General features: G+C 57.5%; 1 protein-coding gene across 1 annotated transcript in view; it reads right to left on the bottom strand.

The window, feature by feature from the left end:
- Nucleotides 1-5,674: 5,674 nt before the first annotated feature.
- SPOCK2 (SPARC (osteonectin), cwcv and kazal like domains proteoglycan 2) overlaps nucleotides 5,675-23,155 on the bottom strand; it is a 26,445-nt gene continuing 8,964 nt past the window's right edge. Inside the window, exons 2-11 of the mRNA XM_040624302.1 lie at nucleotides 17,791-17,799; nucleotides 17,376-17,421; nucleotides 17,018-17,132; nucleotides 15,585-15,699; nucleotides 13,882-13,996; nucleotides 13,390-13,509; nucleotides 12,647-12,865; nucleotides 11,079-11,141; nucleotides 9,537-9,674; nucleotides 5,675-9,388 (exon numbers count right to left, since the gene is read on the bottom strand). Coding sequence (XP_040480236.1) covers nucleotides 9,243-9,388; nucleotides 9,537-9,674; nucleotides 11,079-11,141; nucleotides 12,647-12,865; nucleotides 13,390-13,509; nucleotides 13,882-13,996; nucleotides 15,585-15,699; nucleotides 17,018-17,132; nucleotides 17,376-17,421; nucleotides 17,791-17,799 — 1,086 coding nt within the window. The 3' untranslated portion in view covers nucleotides 5,675-9,242. The remainder of the gene's footprint in view (nucleotides 9,389-9,536; nucleotides 9,675-11,078; nucleotides 11,142-12,646; nucleotides 12,866-13,389; nucleotides 13,510-13,881; nucleotides 13,997-15,584; nucleotides 15,700-17,017; nucleotides 17,133-17,375; nucleotides 17,422-17,790; nucleotides 17,800-23,155) is intronic.

The following is a 23,155-nucleotide window of genomic DNA, read 5'->3' as shown; positions in this document are numbered from 1 at the left end:
CTCTGCTCCAGCCTGGCTTTGAGGAGCTGCTAAGGATCCGTGGCTTTGGGGTCTGTTGCCTGGCCAGGGAGGCCCTCTTCCTCTGCATCACCATGCTCTTCAGACTCCACAGATGAAGGAAAGGCCCCCGGGTGCGCAGCCCACTGTGCGGGGCCTGGTGCCGAGCAAGCCCTTGGGGAGCCAAGCCGTCTGCATTGTCTTTCCTCTCCAGATCTGCTCTTGCTCCTTGCTTCACCCCGTTAACAGTGGCACCGGTCCCAGGAGCCCAGGCCAGGAGTTCCTGACACAGTTTATAAACACTCTTCCCTCAGCATCCAAGGGACCTCTCTCTCCTGCAGGATCCTGGGAACGAAGAGATCAACTGACACTGACTGACCTGAGGGAGCCCCTGCGTCGGGGTCCCCAAGATCATTCCCGGTTTGGATGATTTGCTAGGACTCCCAGGAGCCCGCAGTGAGCCACACCCACAGCTAAGACCTGAGACAGGGCAAGGAGAGAGAGCGAAGTCGGCACAGGGGAAAGGCTGGTGGAAACCAAGCAAAAGCTTCCGGGAGTCCTCATTCTGTAGAGTCGCACAGGACACGCTAAACTCCTCCAGCAACGTGTCCTGACAGCACACACACAACGTTTTCTGCCGGAGAAGCTCACTGGAGACCTAGCGCCCAGGGCATTTACCAGCGGCTGGTCACACAGCTACCCTTTGCCTAGATGCACCAAAACTCCGACTCCCCAAGGAGAGCAGGGCTTCCATGTAAGCCATCCTGTTTGCACCAATGATTTAGGCATCGTGAGCCCTTCTCAGAAAATCACGGCAGCGCTCCCGAAACCCAAGTTCCCAGACGCCAGCCGAGGGCCAGGCTTGTGAGCAGGCCTCTCGAAGGACAGTGGTCTGCGGCCTGCTGTGCTCACTCTGCTCTGCACAGTTGCCAAGGAAGGTGGCACGTGACGCGGGAAAGTCGGGAACAGTACAGACGACAAAACCCTGCCGGGTTGACCCCCAGCTACCTCTCCAGCCTTCCTCTGAACCTCTTCCTGGGTCCCAGTCATTACACACCCAGATCGGAGCAGGGGCGGCTCCGCTGCACAAGGCCCGCCCCTGCCACAGTGTCACAGAACCCAGTCGTCAGGCCCTGTCACCCTCTCACTCTGAGTTCGCAACCCTGGGAGAGCGTCTTCCCGCACCACAAGAATCACATCCGGACTGCGTTCTTGGGCACGAGACTGTCTTCTCGGTGGGTCGGTGGGGTCCCTGAGGCAGGCTGGGTCTTTTCTCCGTTTCTTCTTCCCACCACCCCCCCTCCATGCTCGGATAAACAGGGAGCCTTGCATACAGCAGGAGCACCATAAACTCAGCTGGGTGGAACTTCCCGTCTCCACGGGTCAGGGACGGTGTGGCTCTGGGGAAGGAGCAGACCAGATGATTGATGATCCCACGGGTCTCAGAGTTGGAGAAACTCAAATCAGTGTGGCCACCTGAACGCCGAGCAAGGCGGGCTCCGGAGCCTGGCGTGTGGGCGCAGAGCACAGAAAAGGAGCAAAACCAAAGAGACCGGGTGAAGTCCCGACCCTGAAGGGGGCAGGTAGCGCAGGACGGCGAGGAAGGAGCCCAGCACCTTTCTGGCGGTCAGCTCACGGCGGAGGGGCAGGACCTCGGCTGGTCCGATCGCGAACAGGAGGAACCCTCTGCTCTGGCCCAGCAGCCTTGCCTCGGCTGATGCGGGGCCCCTCCTGGCTGGTTCTGGGGTCCTTGATGCTCATGAGGGTGCTGCCAGGCCCTGGGCTGCCCCCACCCCCCAGGGCAAGGTAAATGCTGGAGGGGCCGGCTGGGGCTGGCTGCCTGGCGCGGGGCNGTGGGGGGAGTTTCCGCAGGCGTCTGTCATTGACTTTAAATGTGTTTGAGAGGATTCTGCACAGAGAGCGGTCTCCTCCCCCCCAGGGCCAGGGAAGCGAGTGTTCAGGGAAGTCTGGAAGGAAACCACCCACCCTCTCCTTGCGTGGCAGGAATCAGGAAAGGATGGGAGGAGGGAGCGGGAGCCTGAGTCTTTGGGTCAGTCCCGCCCTCTCCAGAGGCCAGCCCTCTAGAGAAGCGGCACAAGGAGTCATATCAGGTGGCAGCATAGAGCATGGTTGGCGGTGCCAGGTGGCCCCAACCTAGCCACTTAGTCGGCCATGTGCCCTTTGCCGCCTGTGCCCCAGCCGCACCATCTGTAAGGGGGGGACAGCGAGAGGACTTGTCACAGATGGTTGTGTGACTGGTTTCCTCACCTGTAAGATGATGAGGGATGTGGTAGGCTCGATGAAATCACGTGTGTGGAGACTCTGGCCCTGCCCCGCCTGAGGTCAAGGTCCGCACTGACCACCTGCTGGGTCCGTGTCCGAGCCGGAGCCCTGGCCTCAGCCTCCTGGGCTGTCACATGGCAGAGTGTTCAGGCTAAAGGGGGTGGTGCCTTCATTTCCAGTCTGTTTTCCCAACTAGAGAAAGTGCCATGCCCCAGAGTCCGGCCATGGCCTCCAAAAATTCCAAGCAGCATCCCCCTGCCTGGATACCAAGCACCCCCAAATATCACCAAGAGAAACAGTCACTCGAGCCTTCAGAAAGATGGCAGCTGTTGCTTATATTCCATCCCCAGCTTTCTTTTTAAAGCACAGTTAATTCTGCTTTGCAAACGTGTGAGCCCTTGGGGTTAATTAGATCAACTGTGGAATGTTCCAGAGAGAGAGAGAGATAACCCTGAACCTTACAGAAACTGGTTTCTGGATTCATACTGTTGCATTCTTCCACAGAATCACAAAAATGGGTGATCCAAGTCATCTTACAGACGGGGAAACTGAGGCTCAAGGGAAGGTGCTGGGAGGCAGAGCCAGGCAGCCTCCAAACATCCTCACTTCTTCTGGACTTCTTCCCCTTCTCTCATGCTGCCACCCGTATTCACCCAGGACTTGTCTAGGAAGACGCAGGGCTCCCTGCGGAACTCATTACCTCCCTGTGGGGTACAGCCAGGCGTGGCAGTGGAATGTGGGGGCTGACCTTGGAGTTCAGCCCGGCCCGGGGTGACATCACAGCTCCATGTGTATGACTGTGCTCTCCAAGGTTGGCCCCCGGAGGCAGAGCTGTCTCCTGCGTAAAATGGGGCTGGGTTCGTAATACCTGCCTCACGGAGATGCAGGCAGGATTAGATACGACAGAGAAAGCACATCGATGGGAACATAGAAACGTGGGTTTTCCTCCTCTCCCTCACCTGTTTGGCTCAAAAAGACATTATAAAAAATTGTTTTTTTAAAGTTAGTTTGTTTGTTTTTTTCAATTGTCTGTGTTTGTGTATTTGTTCTCGGTCTCCAGCCAGCACAAAGGTGTGAGACCCGCCACGGGCATGGGAGGTGGGAGGCAGGTGGGGGAGGCTGGTTCTGCCCCTTCATAGCTGTATGGGTTTGTGTGCCATTTGTCTTTCCTCTTTTAGATTTGTTCTCAGGCCCGGTGATTGACCAGAGAGCAGTAAATATACAGTCCCAGTCCCCAGGAGGCCAAATGCAAAGGAAAAACAAGGCGCCAGAATGAGGCGGTGCCCACAGTGCAGGGAGAGGCTGGGAGGGCCAGTGCTGAAGAGGGACCCTGTCCAGGAGGAGCAGGGGGCAGTGGGCGCTTCCCGAATGGCTGTCAGCACTGGGCCTGTCTCCAGCAGTACCGTCTGAGCCACGTGCCCTGGGAATCCAGGGCGCTGGGACATGGTGACAATGGATGTCAGAAGCGACGGCCCAGCCTGGCCTCTGTGGCCCCATCTCCTGAACAAATGTGATCATTGAGCGCAAACCCCAGTCTCTCCCTGCAGGCCGAGGAGACTACCTGGAGGGGTCCCACGGGCTGGGCGCTCGCACCAAGGCGTGGCTTGGGATTCACAAGACATCAAATAAAAACAAGAACACGCCAGCCCTTCTGCCCTTGGCAGGCCCATAGGCCTCACGCCGCCCCCACGCAGAGATGGGGACCCCCTCCTGGCTCCTCACAGGGTTTTTTCTGCCCTGGCCTCCTGCACATCCTGTCTTCACCCACAGGGCCCGCTTCTGTCTGCACGTCAGCATCACCTGGGACCCTTCTAAAATGTACTGACGCCCATGTCCCAGCACAGCACAACGAAACCAGAATCCTCGCAGGTGGGGCCTGGGAACCTAGACGTCCCCAAATGATTCTGATGTGCAGCCACAGTTAAGCCACTAGACCATGGCTACCCACATAGGGGGCCAAGATGAAGTCCCACTCCTCCAGGAAGTCTTCCTGAACTTACCCCATGCAGGGGACTCTCCTTCTCTGAGCGCCTTTGAGCCACGCGAGGAGCAGTCACCGGGCCCTGCGGGCAGCCTGTTCCGTCTCAGATGGCGGATAGCAAGAGGAATCCCAGCGTTGGGCCCACTAGCTGCACGTCCCTGATTGCTCCTGAACCTCCCTGAGACTTCGCTTCCTCATCTACAAAATGGGCATCAACAACAGTACCTTCCCTACAGGCTGATATAGGACATTCCCACTGATTGAGTCCAACCTCCAGCCCTCCCCAGCCCATGAGTCAGTCCCCTATTTCCTTTTTTTTTTTTTTTTAAGATTTTATTTATGTATTTGTCAAAGAGAGAGAGCAAGTACACAGGCAGGGAGAGCGGCAGGCAGAGGGAGAAGCAGGCTCCGCATTGAGCAAGGAGCCTGAGCAGGGAGCCCGACTCGGGACTCGATCCCAGGACCTTGGGATCATAACCTGAGCCGAAGGCAGACACTTCACTGACTGAGCCACCCAGGCATCCCCAAGTCCTCTATTTCTAAAACTACAGGTTCCCACAAGCCCAGCAAGTGACCCAGTTCCTAGAGACCTTTGTCCCTGTCTCCCCACACGTTCTCCATCCTGCATGCTGGGAGCAGCCCCTTGGCAAGACACATCCTTCCTCATGCTTCCTTCCAGGAAGATTCCTGGGCCTCTAAGCTGCCCTTGCAGGTGGCTGTGAGAAACAAGGAGGGGCAGAAAACCTCCCCCAGAAGGTAGGGATCCCTTTCCTTAGGGTCTGTTCTAGCCAGATAGGCAGAGCCTGCCCTGGCTGCGGGCTGGCAAGGAGGGAGGGGGTGAACTTGACATCACACATGGCTTTCACTGTTTAGAAAGCACGTCCACAAGTTATAAAAAGGGATCCTTTTGAGGTGAGTTCTTCTCTCCGTCTTCCAGATGATTTGCCGAAGGTCATGGTTAGCAAGTTCTAGGGCTAGAGTTGAGAGTGCCAAGAATTTGGGAACAGTCTAAATGTCCAAAAATAGGGAAATTATTCAACTCATTAAGTACATTCATATCATGGAATACAATGTAACTATTAAAGTCTTGAGGCAAGATTCATAGTAAGATAAATGGGAAAAGCAGGACGTGAGGCTTGGTCTCCGCTCTGCGGTAAGTATAGATGTCTTTACTGGCATATATACAAACACAGATTGCATGAGGATTGGCGATAATACCAAAAATCTTTCTAAGTTGCTCCTGGTTCTCCCCTCAGATCAGCCCCCCCCCCGGCACCCCCCTCGGGGTCTCACACATGAAGGTGCATAAGGGGAGCATGCCGACCATGTGTCTGTAGCTGGGAGCGCATCTGGGAATGTCATTTTTGTGAAAATGGCACGGAGGGGCGGAGTAATCAGAACATCGCCAGTGGGTGATGTTTATAAAGTTTTTATTTTCTGTGTTCTTAAAAATAACATTTGATTTCCTTTATGCATGTGTGGAGTGTACTTGTTCCTTAGGCTGAGTAATAGGCAGATAAAGACAACACGAGGCGGGGTCCCCAAGTGGAGGGGGGGCTGGGGGTGAGGGGCTGGGGGCACAGGGGAAGGGGAGAGGGTGGGGTGACTCACGGGACGCTTGAGTACCCATCAATGCACGTACACGGTCTAACACTGTGTTTCTCGATTTTTTTAAGACATCTAAAATTACCGAAAGATACGATTTCAGCACTGAAATATACAGACGGAGATCCAAGCACTCGAACACGATTCTTAACTCTAAGCTCAGTTATTGCACGTTACACAGTTTACGCAGGCTTCAGGCTATAAAGCAGTTCGCTCTGCTTGGGACTTCCTCGGGATGTCTCGAGTCTCCTTTTGTACCCCCGGTGTCTCTTCCCTTTGACCCCCGCCAGCCCACGGCCTCACAATCTTGGCCCCAGGTGGCAGCAGACTAACCATCGTCCTCCCCAAAGGGCTGAGGTGAGGCTTTGGTGAAATGGAGGGTTCCCATGTGGGTCCCAAGGGACCCCACCCACTCAGAGGTGAAGTTGGAAGCAGACAGAGCTCATGAAAGGTGCAGGGGTGGCCACTAACACCAGGTGAGCTGGCATGGGGAAGGCAGTGTGACCACCTGTGGTCACAGCACCAGTGGGACAATAGGGGGCCATCGTGATGCCCCACGGTGCCCTCGTCAACTTCGCCTTCCTCTTCCTCCTTCCTGAGCTCGAATGCCGTGCCTCCTTCCCCATCACCCTGAACCCTCTGAGTGGTCTCTCAAGGCACATTTGTTCTCTCCAACTCCAACTCCCCCATCTTAGACATACCCAGCTCTCCCCGCACCCATGGGTGAGGAGGCCTCGGGCGGCCAAGGGCAGCTCCGGGGCCAGGCAAGAAACTGCTCTGCAAATTTGGCTGAGCTCTTTTCAACAGAGCCCTAATTCCACTGCCTGCCTAAACCAGGGGAGAGAGAATATCCACGTAGAGGGACGTGGGAGGAGCTGGGTGGCAGGCAGCTTGGTCAAGGGCATGAATCCGAGGACCCAAGGAAGACCCACCCTGCAACCTTGCTCACGAGAAAACCTGCAGCTCGTCGGACAAGAAGTCACTTGGAGGCTGTCAGTCCCCTGGGAACAAGCTGCTTCGTCTAGCTCTGGGGGCGGGGGTCTCAGTCTCAGAGAGTGGGGTGAAAAGCAGCGTAGGGGCTTCAGAGACAGGGCAGGGCTGGACCCCTGAGTCCCACCAGGGTCTAGTTCAGCGCCTTTTGCTTTCTTTCTACAACATATTTACAAGGTCATAAGAAACGTGCACAACCAGAAGACCCAGAGACACAGAGAGGGTGCTTGTGCCCCCAGGAGGGGAGGGCAACAGTGAGAGAGGGGTGCCCCTTCCTCTCCGCCCCCTCCCCACCCCGGAACGCCCCAGCCTCCTCAACAGCCGCTCCCAGCGACAGTTTCCAGAAGCCTCCGCTGGGGCAGAGGGAAGAGACAGACAGACTCCAATCCTAGCGAGAGCAGGAAGCTTCAAGTAGCTTGGAGAGAGGGGCGGCTGCTCAGAGAGCAGAGGGCGGTTCCCTGAACTGAGCCGGGGCCTGAGGGAGGAGGGAGGAGGGCAGGGAGGGCTGGGGACAGGGGAGACGGGGTGTGGGGGGTCTGGGGCAGCGCGACACCCTACCTGTGCTGTGTGCTGCGGGATGAGAAGCGGCTCACGGGGCTAACTGCGGTTTCGCTATTTTCCCCAGGACGGGACTGGGAAGATGTTGACTCCGGGGTACAGTCAAAGGGGCAGACGGGGTGAGGTTCTTCCATAGGGTCCGACGGACTCGGCGGATGCTGCCGAAGCCGGGCAGGGATGGGCTGGAGCCCTGTGCAGGGAGCCTTGCCCCGGGGCCCCACGGCGGCGGCCCACCTGGCACACAGGCACCCCTCCTCGCATCCCAGGCTCTCCCACACATTCACACACATACAGCTGCTCACACACACTCACACACGCACACACACTGCGCTCACCACGCACAGAAGGGCAGCAGAGGCCCAGGTCCAGGTTAGAAATTCTTCACCCAGGGTATTTAGGAATTTGCTTCAACAGGGAGAACAGGACAGATTGGGGAAGAAAACAAAACAAAAAACCAAAACATGGGGCCGAGTCTCATCCACTCTGGCTCCCACCTGGTAAGGAGATTTGGGGGAACAGGGAGGTGTGGCCCCAGTCCTGGCCCCTGACTTCGCCACTCCTGAACACTTTGGAGCCTGGAGAAGCCCCTCCACTACTGCAGCCTCAGGGGACCCTGAGCAGGGTCAGAGGCAAGGCCCTGGTGCTGGGAGAGGACGGGACGGAAGTGGGCCTGGTGCCCCGTGCTGGAGGAGAGATGGAGAAAGGTCATGGGAAGTGGAGCTTTCCTGGCTTCTCCTTCCCCATGGCTCAGGGATAAGCCTCCCACTGGTCCGGATGGCAGAGGAGATGGGTGCACCCCCCCCCAACCCCGCTGAGACCCAGCCTCTCCACCAGCTGCCCGAGCCTCAGGCTCCCAGAGCGGACCAGAGGGACAAGGGCAGTGCAGCAGCCCCACAAGGCCAGGCAGAGCCCACCTGCATAAGCACCGCCCCCTGCCTCCAGGAGAACAGTCCAGACCAGGCCCCCACCTGAGCCACAGGAAGGGACCGGGCTGTTCTAGGGTCTGGCACTCAGGGCTACCCAGCCTTGGCTCCGAAGAGCTCCTGCCAGATCTGCAAAGGCAGATCTTCCTTCCTCCTCCCTCTGCTCCACCCCAGCGGCTTGGTGGCCAGGCCTTCCCCTCCCCTGGCCTCTCAGCTCTGGCCATCCTAGCTCACGCGGGCCTGGGTTAGGAGACCAGTTTCTCTAGCGCTGGCGAGTCCAGCAAAGGGAAGGGGCTCACTGCGGTGGGTGTCCCAGCCCACGTCATCAGAGGCTGGTGCGGGTGTCACAGCCACACTGGCCCGGCTCCAGGAGGACCACAGCCAGCAGGCAGGTCCCTGTTTGCTCCCCTGTGCAATGAGGACACCTAAAGGGGGGTGGGAGAGGGCAGGCAAGGGCAGGAGGAAGCAGGGCTGGTTGAGCCAAGGATAGCAATCGAGACAAGAAACCCCAGTCAGGGCGGCCCAAGGGCGTCGGGACAGGCCTGGAGGGGCTTGGGGATGTGGCAGGGGCGTCTCGTTTCATCAGTTTTGACCTTGTGGTGGGTGTATGTGTGTGGATGTGTGTACTCTAAACCCACAATCAATGGAAAGCAAACAACAAGGTCGTCTTTGGAGCGGTGTGGACCAAGGACACATTTGTCAGCGCATGCCACACTCACACACATTCACACGTCCGCACGCGTGCCATGCACACTCACACATCCAGTCCTCCCTGCTGGAGCCAGGGTCCTTCCGACTGTATTTTCCGGATCCATGCGTAAGCTGCCTGCTTCTGTCCAGGTCTCTGCTGGCCCGTCTCCCCTGGCCATCGGCACCCTGGCCTGCCACGGCTCCCCGAGGGCCATCTACCAGATGTAGCCTCCGTCGTCCGCTTCGCCCGCCTCGCCCTCCTCCTCCTCAGCCTCCTCGCCTGCTTCCTCTGTCTCCTTCTCCTCCTCGTCCTCCCAGCCGACACCACTCCCAAAGTCCCCTGAGAAGCCCACGATGTCGTCTGTGAGGGGAACAAGCCGAGGGGCAGGTGAGGACCCCGCTGGCCGCCTCTCCTCCCTGCCAGCAGGACACATGGAGCCAGGTCCCCAGGAGCCCTCCCTGTGCAGGGCATGGGGGCGGGGGGGGGATGCTGTTACCCCGGCCCTTACCGCAATCGGGGCTGCCGTGCGTGCGGGTGCCCGTCAGCTCCAGGCCCAGCTGGTCCACACACCAGCAGTCACCACTGCTCTGGTCACACTGCATCTTCCGGTAGTAGCCGTCCTCGTCACAGCTCGGGATGAAGATTCCTGAACATGACAGGACCCAGCAGGGTCAGAGCAGGCGCCTTGGGGTGTGAGCTCCAGGTGGCCCCGGAGCCTGGGGCACAAGCCAGGGTCCAGACCCCCCCCCAAGTGCAGCCAGCCCAGGTACCAGCCTCCCGACAAGCCCAGATGTCCAGGGCTGGACGCTAGCATTTCTTCTGGCTCGACTGATTGGAGCCGGAAACACCTGCCTCCCCAATGTCATCGTGCTCCCGCAGCTGCCCCTCTGGCCCTGCTGTTCTCTGTCAGCAATGCCCAGGCTTCTCCTCTCAGCCTCAGGGCCCACCTGCTCTCCCTCAGACCCTGGCACTGCGGCCCCTCTGTCCACCCGACAGACTTCGGAGAGCACCGACCCAGAAAGAGACTCTGCCCCTTTCGGGGAGGCGGGTGAGACACACATTGAAATGACAATTCCAGGTACTATAGGACCCTGAGGCCCAGTGAGTACGCTCAGGGGACACAGACCCTAGAGGACTGCTGCCAGGAGGGAAGAGCGTGGCTTCCTGGCNGAAGGAGCACTAACGCCCAATCCCGAAGGCCACTGGGCTCTCGGTCAACAAGGCTCTGTGGGGTGGTTCTGGCATTGGGTCCCACATGTGCTGGTCTCGTGGGCCCAGATAAATACCACGCGGCTCTCAAGTCGCTACGAGGTCCCATGGAATCCGCCTCTTGGCCCTCTGTCCCTCAGCCACCATGATCCAGCCATGTGGGACCTTTCTTTCTGTTTCCCAAGAACCTCGAGCTTTCTGCTGCCCTTCGCAGCCTCATTCTCATCTCTCAGGTCTTCCTTTGAAACTAGCTCCCCCAAGAGGCCTTTGCAGATGCCCGGGCTAACGCCTACCCATGGTGCTGTCCCTCGGCACTATACATACACAAGCCACCGTGGGTAGGTCTGTCTTTTTGGGGAGCCAACTGGTGTACTGTGTTTTCCCAAGTAGCCTGTGCGCTTTCTGAGACCAGGGACCAAGTCTGTCTTGCCCACCAGTTCCGACCTGGGCCGGGGCTACTGTTCCCTCTGGGGCTGGCGCTCGAGTATTTGCTGCAGACATGAACGTCTGCTACGGAGGGGGCTCACCTGAGTTTTGCACGTACCCCCCTGCTGAAGTGGATTGAGTGGAGGGTTCTAGAAACCTTCTGTTATCCCATTCTCCAGCCCCAGAATGGATGGACACCAGATGAGTGCTTAAAACATATTTATTGGTAGGAGACTCTGTCCCACCACAAGGATAAGAACAGGAAGGGAGTGCCCTTTCCTGTCTTCCTAGGCCGGGGACTCCTCTGGGCTCAGCTCTTCCTTAAGGCCCAGGGGCTGGAGTCTCTGGGCCTCAGGGGGACCCTGGGGCACCCCTCCCCTGTCTCCTCCAAGCCCAGCCCAGCCAGCCCTCTCACCTGGCTTCTTCTTGGAAGCCTCCTGGATCTGGATGCGCTCCAGCTCCGCCAGGCAGGGAGGCTCTGTGGGGAGAGATGCAGCCTCTAATGGGGGCCATCCCGTGGTGCTGGTAAGACTCACAGTGTAGCCCCCAAGGCTTGGAAACCTAGGCAGGAGGCTCTGAGATGAAAATACCCAGGCTTTGATTTGGGGAAGCCTCCCGGTGGTACTGGATGCACGGATCTTTTCAAGTTCCCAAAAACTGACACGGGGCTCTGCAAGATTAAAAAAGAGCTCCAACTGGGGGAGGCTATTCCATGGCTGTGGCATGGGCTGAGGTGCCCAAGAAGCCCAGGGCCCCTGAGGATATTGGGAACTCATGGGATAAGGACGCAGGGTCCAGAAGAGTGCACAGATTCCACAGGGGAGAGGCCCAAGGGGAAACACAAAGCCAGAGGGAAGGTTAGACAGAAGCTCGAAAACAGGGACGCCTGGGTGGCTCAGTTGGTTAAGCATCTAACTCTTGGTCTCAGCTCAGGTCTTTATCTCAGAGTCGTGAGTTCGAGCCCCATGTTGGGCTCCACACTGGGCATGGAGCCTAGTTAAAAAAAAAAGAAGCAACAGTAGCCCAGACGTAACTGCAGCCGAATCTAACTTGCCTGTCACCTCGAGAAGTCCCTAGCCCTTTGCAGCAAGAGGCCTGGCTGACGGTAAAATGAGATCAGTCTCCAGCCTCCTGCCCAAGAAGGCTGCTGTTCAGAACTGACAGAATGAGCTTCAAAGGCCTAGAAGGTGAAAATGCTGGAAGGCGGGGCAGGTGGGGTCCCTAAAAGTGACCAAGACCCCACATACTGGCAGATGGATATGGGATTGACACAGTGCTCTGCACCTAGATTTTCTCTGTTCACCCTCACAACAGTCTCCCAGCCAGGTGGTATCTCCCAAATCAGATGAAGAAGCCGAACCTGAAAGATTCAGTGCCTTGCCCAGTGTCCCAAACCAGCGGATGGTGGAGCCCGAGGGGAAGGCTCGGCCTCAGGCTGACGCTGTGCTGCCTCCACTGCACGGCTGCTGTGGGAACCAGGCAGGACAACCGAGAGGGAGCACCAGGGCCTCCCTTACCTCCGGGCCAGCTGGTCAGCTGACCCCCGGGAACCTCAGTTTCCCCACTGATGTCGGTTGCCACCTGGCCTGGATGATCCCTGAGCACATGCCCAGCTCTGGTTCAGGATATAGAAAGCTAGCAAATGATGTCCTATCTCTAAGGCTGATGATCACAGATTTGGGGTAAATACTGTGAGATGTGCCCAGAAGTGGAATCATTGAGAAGCCAATATAGCTTCAGCAGGAGGACGCAGCAGCCCTCTCCAAGGCCCCCAGGGACCCTAGAAATTTTACATTTGTAGTTTTTACTTTCCCAATGTGCATATGCTTCAGGACCCATAAAATCTGGATCACTGAGGAGCTTGCCAAGGAATGGAGTTAAAGTGCTGGTTTCCCTGGGTCTCTAACAGCTGGAGAGGGTAGGAAGCAGGTGAGCTAGGGGCGGGGCCAGTGAGGGGTGGGGCCAGCCAGGGGCCACACTCACTCTCCCTCCAGAAGCAGAAGCACCACTCAGCGGTGGAGACACGGCCGTCCTTGTAGGTGTCGCAGGAATTGAAGAAGGGACGGATGCAGACCTCATACTTGTCCAGGTTGATGGCGGCCAGCTCCGTCTGGTCCAGGAAGAGGTCAGCACTGGTGTCCAGCTTGGAGAACATCCAGCCAATGGAGTCCTTGCAGCTGGCCCCCAGGCTCTTGTCCAGCCCTGGGGAGAAGGCCAGGTTCAGGCACACTCAAGGCAAACCCCTCCAACCAACTCTCCACCCATCCCTCCACCTCTCCATCCATCCAGGGGCAGGGGCAGGGCAGCTCAGAATGTAACCGTGGGAGTGAGAAACTCAAGAATGGCCGAAGGTTGGTCCCTCTGCCTCTACACAGGACTGCACCTAAGCTATTCAGAACTGTGTCTGGAAAGCCCTTCAGGGAAGATAATTTCTTGCCTTCTCTTGGTAGGTACTTCAAGCCTACCAGGCAGCCACACCTGACAGGAGGGACAGCAGCCATGAATATTTTAGGGTTTAAGCTCCTTCCACCTCTTTCTAGAAGATCTTCCAATAGCTAACCCAAGCCCCTCCTGTCTAGTTGGAGCCTCCTTCTCCTTGTCCTGGGGCTTAGGCCCTTTTTGAGGCTCAGAGTCTGGCAGGAGAGAACACAAGGCAGGCTGGCCCAGGGCACACCTGTCTCCCCATTGCCCTCCCTCCTCCCAGGCAGAGCAAGCAGCTTCTGTACCACTGGCCAGGTTGGCCCCACTGCCGGCTGAGCCATTTTGCTTGGCGTTCTCATGAAGGAGCTGGAACCAGTCCCGCAGCCGGTCCCCCAGGTCAGCTAGGTCTTGACCTGTGCAGGTCTCTGCAGTGGGCAGAATGGGGAGAAAGGGGCGTGGGTGAAGGTGGGGTGAAGCGCAGCATGGTCTCAGCTTGGGAGGCTGCCCTGCAGGCCAGACGCTGGGCAGTGGTCAGGAGGGAAGGGGGTGAGAAATCAAAGGCCCCCTCCCATCCTCTCCCATCTTCCTCCCCCCACAGCCCCTAGCACTAAAATCACACAGGGCATGCTCCCTATACCCCCAGGCCCACAGGTCCTCAGGCCTGTCCCTGTTTTTGCCATCCCCCTTCCTGCTCTGTGAACCTCTCTTAGCATCCCAGAGCCCTGATGGAGGCGCCCCAGGAGGTACCGGCAGGGAGGCCTCCCCCAGCCTGGCTGGGGCCCAGCACTCCTTGTTACCTGGCTTGCCATCGGTGGCAGAGGGGGAGGCCTGCTCTGTGGGGCAGGGGCAGGGGCCCTCACATCTCACGGTCAGCTGCTTGCTGCTCAGGCACGCCTGCTGCTCCAGCTTGCACTGCACGAGAAGAAAGGTGGGGTTCCGTGACGGGGGGGGGGCGCACCCATGGCCACTTGTAGCTGGGGTACTTCGAGCCTGTCAGGCAGCCACACCTGACAGGACGGACAGCAGCCAGGAACAGCATGGAGGGCTAGCCCTCCGGGTCCCTCTGGGAGGCCAAAGGTACACAGTGTTGGGGGGCAGCAGGCCTGGAAAGGGGTTCCCAAGGATTCAAAGGCTCCCATGAACCCTGGACTGCATTTGCTAAACGTCTCCGCACATTTATCTTTCCCAGGACACCAGTCTCCCCACGCCCTCACCCCCACCCACACACCTCCCCTATTTAGCTGCCTATTGCCCCCATCTCCTGGCTGTCTGTCCTATCTTCCTTCTTACCACAGTCCCTCGGTCCTGGGGCACTGGCTGCTGGCCCCTCCCTCAGTGGTCTTTCCACAGTGACCTCCGATGGGCTCGCCCAGCTCTCTGGACAACAGCTGCCAGTCTCTGCTCCCATCTGCTAACTCCCCTGCCTTTACTAAAACCCCCTGCCACAGCTGTCTGCCGAAGCCAGCCTCAGAGAAGGTCTCATCCACTCCCTGCCCTTAAAGTGTTTTCCTTGGTCCTGTCTGGTTCATCCCCGGGGGATGACAGCTAATGAGAAGGGGTCGTAGTGTTTTATATTATCTTCCTTGACCTTGACGGCTCAGCAGAGAACACGGAAGCTCAGAGAGGCCTAGTGACTTGCCCAAGGCCACGGGGCTGGGATGGAAGCCAGACTCCCCCATGACCTCTACGTCCCTGCAGGACAGCTCCATGACCCTCAGACCAGAGCTTCCTGCCCAAAGCTCGCTCTGCCCTCCTGCCTCCTCAGTGTGGCTCTGCCCTCAGCCTCTGGCGTAATCTCTCTCCCACAGCCTGGGACTGTGACTCATAAATCTGCATGTCCCCCCGAAAGCGTTCCTAAGCCCTAGAACCCAATACTAGCTGATAGCGCCCTCCGAAAACTAAGCAACTCCCGACTCCCGGCCGCCAGCAGAAGCTGCATTTCTGCGGTCCTTCGGAGTTTATAAAATGCTTCCGCGGATGTCTCATTTAACCTTCATAAAAATCCTAGAGGGTAGGGATTCACTCCCCACAACCACCATTCCCTCCCACATGGCCGTCTCACGGAGGATCTTCTCCTGCCCCAGAATGCCTGGTGCTTGCTGGTGGACACCGTCCCCTCTGGGTGGAAATCTGCCTGTGGGAAGCTCCATCCGTCACCAACCCCCCACAACTGGATGACAGGGCTCTTTCCTTCCAGAGCCCTGAGTACCTTCTTGAGGACCTTACCTCACTTACTCTGACTCGCAGTTACCTACCCACCTGCGTCTTCCAAGCCCCACTGCCCAACTGCCAGGAGGCGTCTGGCTCCGACTCTCAGGCAGCCCCAGCCCAGGGCTCAGGCATCCCTTCTACGGTCGGCCACACCGCATGCCCTGACCGAGGACATCTGGCCCTGTGTCACACTGGGAGCCCCCCAGGGGACGCTGGTTGCGTTGTCCTCTCAGCTCCCCGTGGCTTCGGGTGTCAACCCAGCCCCCCACCCAGGGCCAGGGCTCCTCACCACTGAGCTGTAGGTGTGGCCATCGGAGCCACAGACCGAGGCGAGTGGAGCCATGTGACAGGGCTTGCAGATGGTGTCTTTGTTTCCAGGGAGCTTCAGGGCAGGCTGCTTGATCCTACAGGAGGACAGAGATGGGGAGGGCATGGGGTGAAGGCGAAAATGAGAGAGGGACACACAAAGGGAAGGTTCAAGAGTCTGGTTCTCACAGGAAGCCGGCGATCTCCAGCACCGGCAGCCTCCTCCCTGTCCCTGCCCACCCTCCCCATCAGCCCCAGCCAGACCCTCGTCCAGCTCCTAAGGGCGGATGGAGCCGACTGCGCAGGGTACAGACCCCCAGTTCCCCCTTTCCTGTGCTTACTGAGTCCAGCAGGGCCTTCAGGCAGCAACTCCAGGCCTGACTGCAAGATTTAAAAAGGAGTCCCACCTCACATAAGGGGTCACACCAAATCAGAGGTTGCAAACTAATGGCCACCACACATCTGGCCAAGCACATATCTGGCTAGGAGACTCATTTCGTGTGGCCACCAAAGGTTTTTGTCTCTGAGTTATTCACCAATATTTACAAAATGGAAGAGTCCCCATAAAAACGTGGATTCCTGGAGAGAGGGAGGGAAATGGGACTTTTTCCAGGGGTCTTGGATCCTGGCAGGTCTTGTCCTTGGGCTGGAGCTAACACCTTTCCCTCTTCTGCAAGCTTCAGAAGCTACAACCTTAAATATTTCATTAAGTCAATGCATGTCAGAGCTGGAAAGAATCTCGACTATCTGGGCCAACCTATTTGTCTTATGGATATGGACACCGAGTCCCAGAGAGGAGAGATGCCTTTCCTGGGTCCCACACTTGGTGATGGATCTCATAGAGTGTGGTGGTCTTAGAATATGTCCTCAGATCCCTTGGCACTCCTCCCTTCAAAAGGTAGAGTGTAATTCCCTTCCCCTAGAGACTTGCTGCTAACAAAGTGGCAGAAGTAACAATGTATGATTTCTGAGACTAGATCGTAAGTGACATTGTGGCTTCCTCCTTGTCCTCTCTCTCCTTTGGATGTCCCACTGAGGGGAAGCCAGCTACCATGTGGTGAGGACACTCAAGCATCCCCATGGAGAGAGGTCTATGTGACTAGAACCAACAGGCATGTGAGTGAGCTTGGAGGTGGGTCCTCCAGCCCCAATCCAGCCTTCAGATGATGCAGCCCCGGCCAGCACCTTGACTGTAACCTCATGGCAGACCCTGAGCCAGAACCACCCAAGAGAGCCACTTCTAGATTCCTGCCCCTCAGAAACGGTGTGAGATAATACATTTGTTGTCTTAAAAGCACAAAGTTTTGGGGACAGGTCGTTTTTTAGCCATAGATAGCTGCCACACAGAAGTCAATCAGGCAGGCCCTTGCTATTTAAGCAACGCCCCCAGAACGCCCAGCTCCCCAAGGCCCTCACCTGTGCTCTAGCTTCTTGCGACTGATGCACACGGCCCGCTGGTAGCCCTGGGCGATGCACACCTTGTGACGGCTGCACTTTACCTTCTGGCAAGGGTCCTTGGTGGTGTCCAGGGCTGCCGGGACACAGGGCCAGAACACAGGTCACCTGGAAGTCAGGGCCAGAGACCCCAGGAACCCCCCAGCCCCACTTCTGAGCCAAGAAGCTCCTCTCTGCAGTAGCCCTAACAACCAGAGCTCCTCAGCTCTGAAGCCCCACTCCCAACAGGGGCTGGCAAGGCCATGGTTGGCACGTGCCCTTGGACCTCAAGTCTTCACGGTTGTCAGTCATATTCCCTCCCCTGGGAGGGGCACGTTACCTTCATCTCCTTGCTGATTGTCTTCCCAGCTCTTGATGTAGTCATCCTAAGGAAGGACAGAGGAACAAGAAAGAAGGGAAGGGCTGAGATTTATGTCCTAGAGCCAAGGCTCAGCTCCAGGGCCAAGAGGGAAGAGGGCTGGACCACTGCTTCCACATGTTAATTGCCATCAGCCCAGCAGCTGCCCAGATGACCCCTGGCCACCTGAGCTCTGCCAGCTGCCTCCCCCAGAACTCTATCCCCCTAAACCCTTATCCGGAATCCCTTCCAGCCTCTCCCCTATGTTCCTTACCCCTCCATCCAATGCTGGGTGCTGCAGGGAAGGAGAAGGCAGGGAGAGGGTGCAGAGGGAGAAGAGAGGAGAGTGGGGTGTGGGGCTGCACATACAGGGTGGGGCCCCCCTGGCAGGACTCACCTCCACCTCCTGGGGATCAGGAAGCAGCAGCAGCAGGCCACGGGCAACGGAGCAGGAGGAGGGAAGGAGAGATGGGGATTTTAGTGTGAAGCCCTCCCTCAGACCACGTGGTCCCAGCATTCCACAGGCCTCATCATGTGACCATACGCACTGAGCAATGCTCTTTGATTGCTATGGCCCCCTAAGCTCTGTGGTCTTCCATTGGAGGACAGTATTCCTGTGTCTTCACTACAGGGAGCTTAAGGCCTGGGCCCACTCAGGGTTGGCTTTAGGAGCACTGGAGGTGAGACCATGGCTTTGAGAGGGCAAGGCCCCATCTCTCCATTGCCCTGGCCTGACCATTAGGACAGATGTCTAAGGGACCCACACTGCCCGGGAACAGTGATTCTCACACCTGCCCTAAGTATCCCAGAAATGCCACTCTCTCCCTCTGCCACGGTCCCTCCCTTGGCAGTCCCCTCTTCCGCCCCTGCCACCCTGTGAGTGGGGCGAGGTGGGGGGCCTCTCTTCCACCGCACGGGGACTGTTTTTCACTCAAGGTCTGACTTTCTTGTAGGGTTCAGATGGTGCCCTGAGAGAAAAGGGGGCTGCAGTCCCTCCCAGTGTTGATGGTTTCCTTGGTTACCATGGTCCAACTGCAAATCCTCAGATCCAGAGGACCCTGAGAAAGCCCTCTGAGATCATCTGGCCCAGCCCCCTGTGTGTGTGGGAGAGGCCAGACAGGACATGACCCACCCCAGATCCCAGTGTCTCAGAACCCAGGTCTCCCGACGCCCAGCACAGACCTCTCTTCTGGCTACGACACACAGTCTCCACAACCTAAGGCACCCAGAAGCAGCTCCTGCCCTGCTCCAGCCACAGGGGCCTCCCCTGGGCCCATGGGCCCACTGTGGCCAGAGGCAGAGCAGCTCACACCCAGCCTAGCTCCCTGGCACTGAATCCGCAGCTCCCTCCGGTTTCCCCATTAGCCCTCCTGGGGCAGAGGCAGCTGCTGACAGCCCGCCAGCACACAGCTCCCAGGGTACTCCGGGTGGAAGGGCCATCCGGCAGGCTGGGAGACGGCTTCTTGGGACTGCCAGCTGGTGGTGCCAAGGAGCCAGCTGCTGCTCTCCTCTGCACGGGCCTCTGGGAGCTGGGGTTCAAGGGCTAGAAGGAGCCACCTGGTGCTGCGCCCTTCATCCTGAGTCCCACGCACCCAAGGATCAGAGCTGTGCAGGGATGGGAGGCAAAGGCCCACTGTGGGGTGGGGGCGGGAAGGGGCCAGACACCTGTCCGGCCTGCAGAAGAGGGCCTGGGGCTCCTGCACCAGAGGGCTCCCGCACGGGGGCAGCAACAAGCACGAAGGAGGGCATCCGCAAGTGCTCTGAAAGCCCAAAGGCTCCCGGTCGCTGACATCCCCCCTGGAAGCTCACAGTCATCAGAGGAACAGGCAGGGACAAGGGCCTTTGTCAACACGGCCTCCTGGGCAAAGGCCAGGAAGGGGCCAGGAACAAGCAGGCAGCGGGCATCATCCCCAGGTGGAGCACACCATGGCCACGTGCGTACCCTCACGTGTGCTTCTGCACATGCCTGTGCATTCGTGAGGGCCCCGGGTGCACACATGCACACCCATGGGCACATAGCCTAGAGCGCGAATTTGAGCAGGTGTGCAAGTCCCATCTGTGAGCATGCGTACACGGACACACACGTGAGGACCAGTGCACACCGGGTGTGCGTAGGAAACAAGGACACTTCGAGGCAGCTCACCCAATGCCAGATGGTTTTTATCCAGAAATGAGGTTAACAAAGCCCACTTCTGTGGGCAGCCCCCAGTTTCCACACTTAGGCGCCAAGGCCCTCCCTCAGGTTTGGCCTTCTTGTCTCTTCCACAGAGAGAGAGAGAGAGAGGGCGAGGCAGGGGCGGGGAGGAAGGGGAGCAGCAGGCCTCTCCCCACGAGGGGTGCACTGCACCAGCTCTGTCTGTCTTGCTTTCGTGTGCCTCTGTGTGTCTCTTTGTCTGTCTCCTCTCTCTCTCTCTCTCCTAACCCTTCACTCCTCCCATGCCGCCCCCCCCCCCCAGCCAGGGAGGGCACTGAGGAAAAGAGAGGGCCCAGGGTCACACAGTGCCCACACTCCCCTTACCAGCACACCTCGGACAAGCACCTTGACCTCTAGAAGCTCAGCACCCAACTCCTAGAACTCCTCAGAGATTAAAGATGGTGTCTGCAGAGTGCCTGGTGTCCAGAAAGCACTCAGCTAATACAAGCTGTTATAGCAGAAGAAGAGACCAAGGACTCTGGGTGGAGGGGCAGGAAACAGGCAGGGAGAGGCCCCATGAGGAGCCCCTGCATGTGGAAAAGGCAGAGCTCCCCGCTCCCTGCCCCAGGGAGAGCAGAGAGCAGCGGGGTGTGAGGAGAACAGCCCTGAGGCATCCCTTGGGGAAGGGTGACAAGGTCCTGCGGGCAGCACGGGGGGGGGGGGGGGGCAGAGTCCAGGGACACATTTAGGGGTCCCTGAGGTCAGGTGTGGGCCAGCACCATCTATAAGCTGAAAAGGAGGTGTTTGTTGGCAAGTGTGAATAATGCCTTTCAATGCTATGGCGTCTATTTATGGCACTAAATGTGCTTATTAGCAGTTGTGACAAATGGTCCCATAAAGGCACAAGGGTCTTCTCAGGAAACAGGAGGCCTGGTTCTGTCCTGGCTCTGCTGCCCATCGATCATGTCCTCCCCTAAGAATCGAGGATTTGGAAGAACCCATGTCCAGTGCTCTGGAGCGAGGGCCAGGCCAGAGGGAAGGTGGGTCCTAGGCTGAGATCCGCATTTCTGGGCAAAGAAAGAGCATGTCTGTTTCACCTGGTTGGTTTCAGCAGCCGTGACCACCCCCGTGCCCTGTGGTGCTCCGCACAGTCGTGCTGCTGTGAAGGAGGCAGGACCAGTAGGATCAACCCCATAGAAAAGGAGGAAACTGAGGCTCAGAGAGGCAGAGCACCTGGCCAAGGGTCAGAAGACAGATGAAGAGCCAAGCCAAGATTCCTTGGCTGACCTGGTCTGCATACGTGAGGCCTCTCTCACTGAGAGAGGAACAGTCTTGCACTGAGCAAGGGGGTGCAGAAGAGGTGGGGAGGGCTCTGCCCCCAGAGACCACTCTCAGCTTGGCTCCTCTGTGCCAGGTGGATCTCAGCAACGGCCGCACATTAGAATCACCTGCCTGTTGCCCAGAGCCTCCTGAGCCCACTGGAACCTTCCAGGGGGGTAGAACTGGCCGAGCTCCCAGGGGTGCTGAGCCGCTCTTAGGGGCGGGGTCCTGCCAGCTCTGCATCTGAGGTCTAAGGCTCTCCTCATCTCCTCTGGCATCGTCACCTCTACCACGGGGCCTCGGGGAGGAAAAAGAGCAGCTACTCCCTCCCTCTCACACAAAGCAGATGCTCAGCGCTCGAGGCACAGGCTGACTCACTGGGCCCCGGGCTCCCGGGCCTTCTCCCCTGCAATGCTCATCACAGCACCATCTCCAAGCTGACAAGAGCAAAGTGAAGGCTGCCCTTATCATCCCCACATCCTGTGCACCCCACCCCATTCTCCCCAACCAGCGCCCCCTGCACCGGGCCCCCCTCCCGCCCTGCCAGGCCGGTCTCCCTGTCTTTTGTCCTCCACACCGCTGCAGCTGCAGGGATCCTTCCAGACACAATCCCGACCATGGCTCTCCCTCCTTAAAACCCTTTACAGAATATACTTCGCTCTCATTTTGAAAAAGTCTTCAAGGTTAGTAAGTACAAAGGATTCGTACCAAAATGCTAAAGGTGATTTCCTCCAGGGGATAGAAATACAGAGAATTTTGACATCTTTCTGCCTTTTGCCAAGTCTCCACATTTTTTACAGTGTGAACATGTTTTACTTTCTATTTTTTTAATTTTTAAATTAAAAAAAAATGTTAAGTAAGCTCTGGGCTCAACATGGGGCTTGAACTCACAACCCCGAGATCGAGTCACATGCTCTACCAACCGAGCCAGCCAGGTGCCCCAGTGAACATGTTTTACTTCCTAATGAAGGGAAAAAACTACAATAAATATTATATTTAAAAACCCTCACTGGGACACCTGGGTGGCTCAGTGGGTTAAGCATCAGCCTTCGTTTCAGGTCATGATGGGGTCCTGGGATCGAGTTCCCACATCGGGTTCCTTCCTCAGTGGGGAGCCTGCTTCTCCCCCTGCTTGTGCTCTCTCTCTCAAATAAATAAATAAATAAATAAAATCTTAAAAAACCAAAAAACCAAAAAACCTCACTGGTTCCCTGTCACCTACAGAAGAAAGTCTCTCTTCCCCTGATCTGTTCCTGGCCAGACCTTGGCACGGCTTCCTTCCTCATGCGGAATATGTGTCGGCATCCAGCTCCAGGACTTCTATTCATCTTTCAAAACCCAGCTCGGGCGTCATCTTCCCTAGCGCAGCCCCAAGCCCAGCTCTCCTTTAGGCTAACTGCCCCACTTACACCACGTAATGCCGTTGCTTCTGCCTGATTGAGATGTCCAGTTCCTGGAGGGCAGACACCCTATTAAATTCATCTGTCTATGCCCAGGACCTAGCACATAGTAAAAATACTGCTAATGACAGCTAACATCTTTTCAGCAATTAGCACGTGGCAAGCATTGTGCTAAGCACTTTATATTCATTGGCTCAGGTACTCTTTACAACAACCCTAAGAGAAAATTACTATTGTTATCCCCATTTCTCAGATGATAACACTGAGGCTTGGAGACATGAAGCGACTTAACGCAGGCTCACATGTCAACTGCACAGCAGAAGAGTACTAGCACCCCCGGAAATGTGATTCCAGAATCTGTGTCCCTAACCAGAGCTCCGTAAACCCATCAACTTTAGCGGGTGAGGAACATCCCAGGCCAGGTGCTGAACCCAGAGGTCCGATCCCAGCTCAGGGGTGGTTCCGCCCACCATACCAGCTCTGCTCCACGCCCTCGGCAGGGAGTCCTGGAGCCAGCGGAGGGGCTGGCAATGATGGGGAGAGACACCTGGACACCGCCTTCTCCAGAAACTTCCCAGAAACGCCTTCCTAAGCCCCTGGTTTAGCTGGTTTGGAGCTCACCCATCTCCTGCTTTGATCTCTGCGGCTCCCGCGGTTGCCATGGAGACGGGGCCCACCGTGCCAAGCTGGGGGAGAGATGGTGGTAAGTGCGCAGGCCTAGCTGGGCTTAGGGGGCACACGCTGGGTGTTTCCAAGCGCTGTTTACTTCCTGTCATTTTAATTAGCACCCAAATCACCCGCTCACTTCACAGCTTGAATTAACCCAGTCTCTCCCGGCCTCTCCATCTGCTGAGGAGGACGGGACACTGCCGTAAATGTAGCCAAAGAAGAGCAGCACCCCCCCCCCC

This window comes from Ursus maritimus, unplaced genomic scaffold (genome assembly GCF_017311325.1).
Source record: "Ursus maritimus isolate PB19 unplaced genomic scaffold, ASM1731132v1 scaffold_7, whole genome shotgun sequence".
Taxonomy (NCBI): domain Eukaryota; kingdom Metazoa; phylum Chordata; class Mammalia; order Carnivora; family Ursidae; genus Ursus; species Ursus maritimus.
Note: the sequence above shows the minus strand (reverse complement) of the source record. Positions and strands in the feature narration are given on the sequence as shown.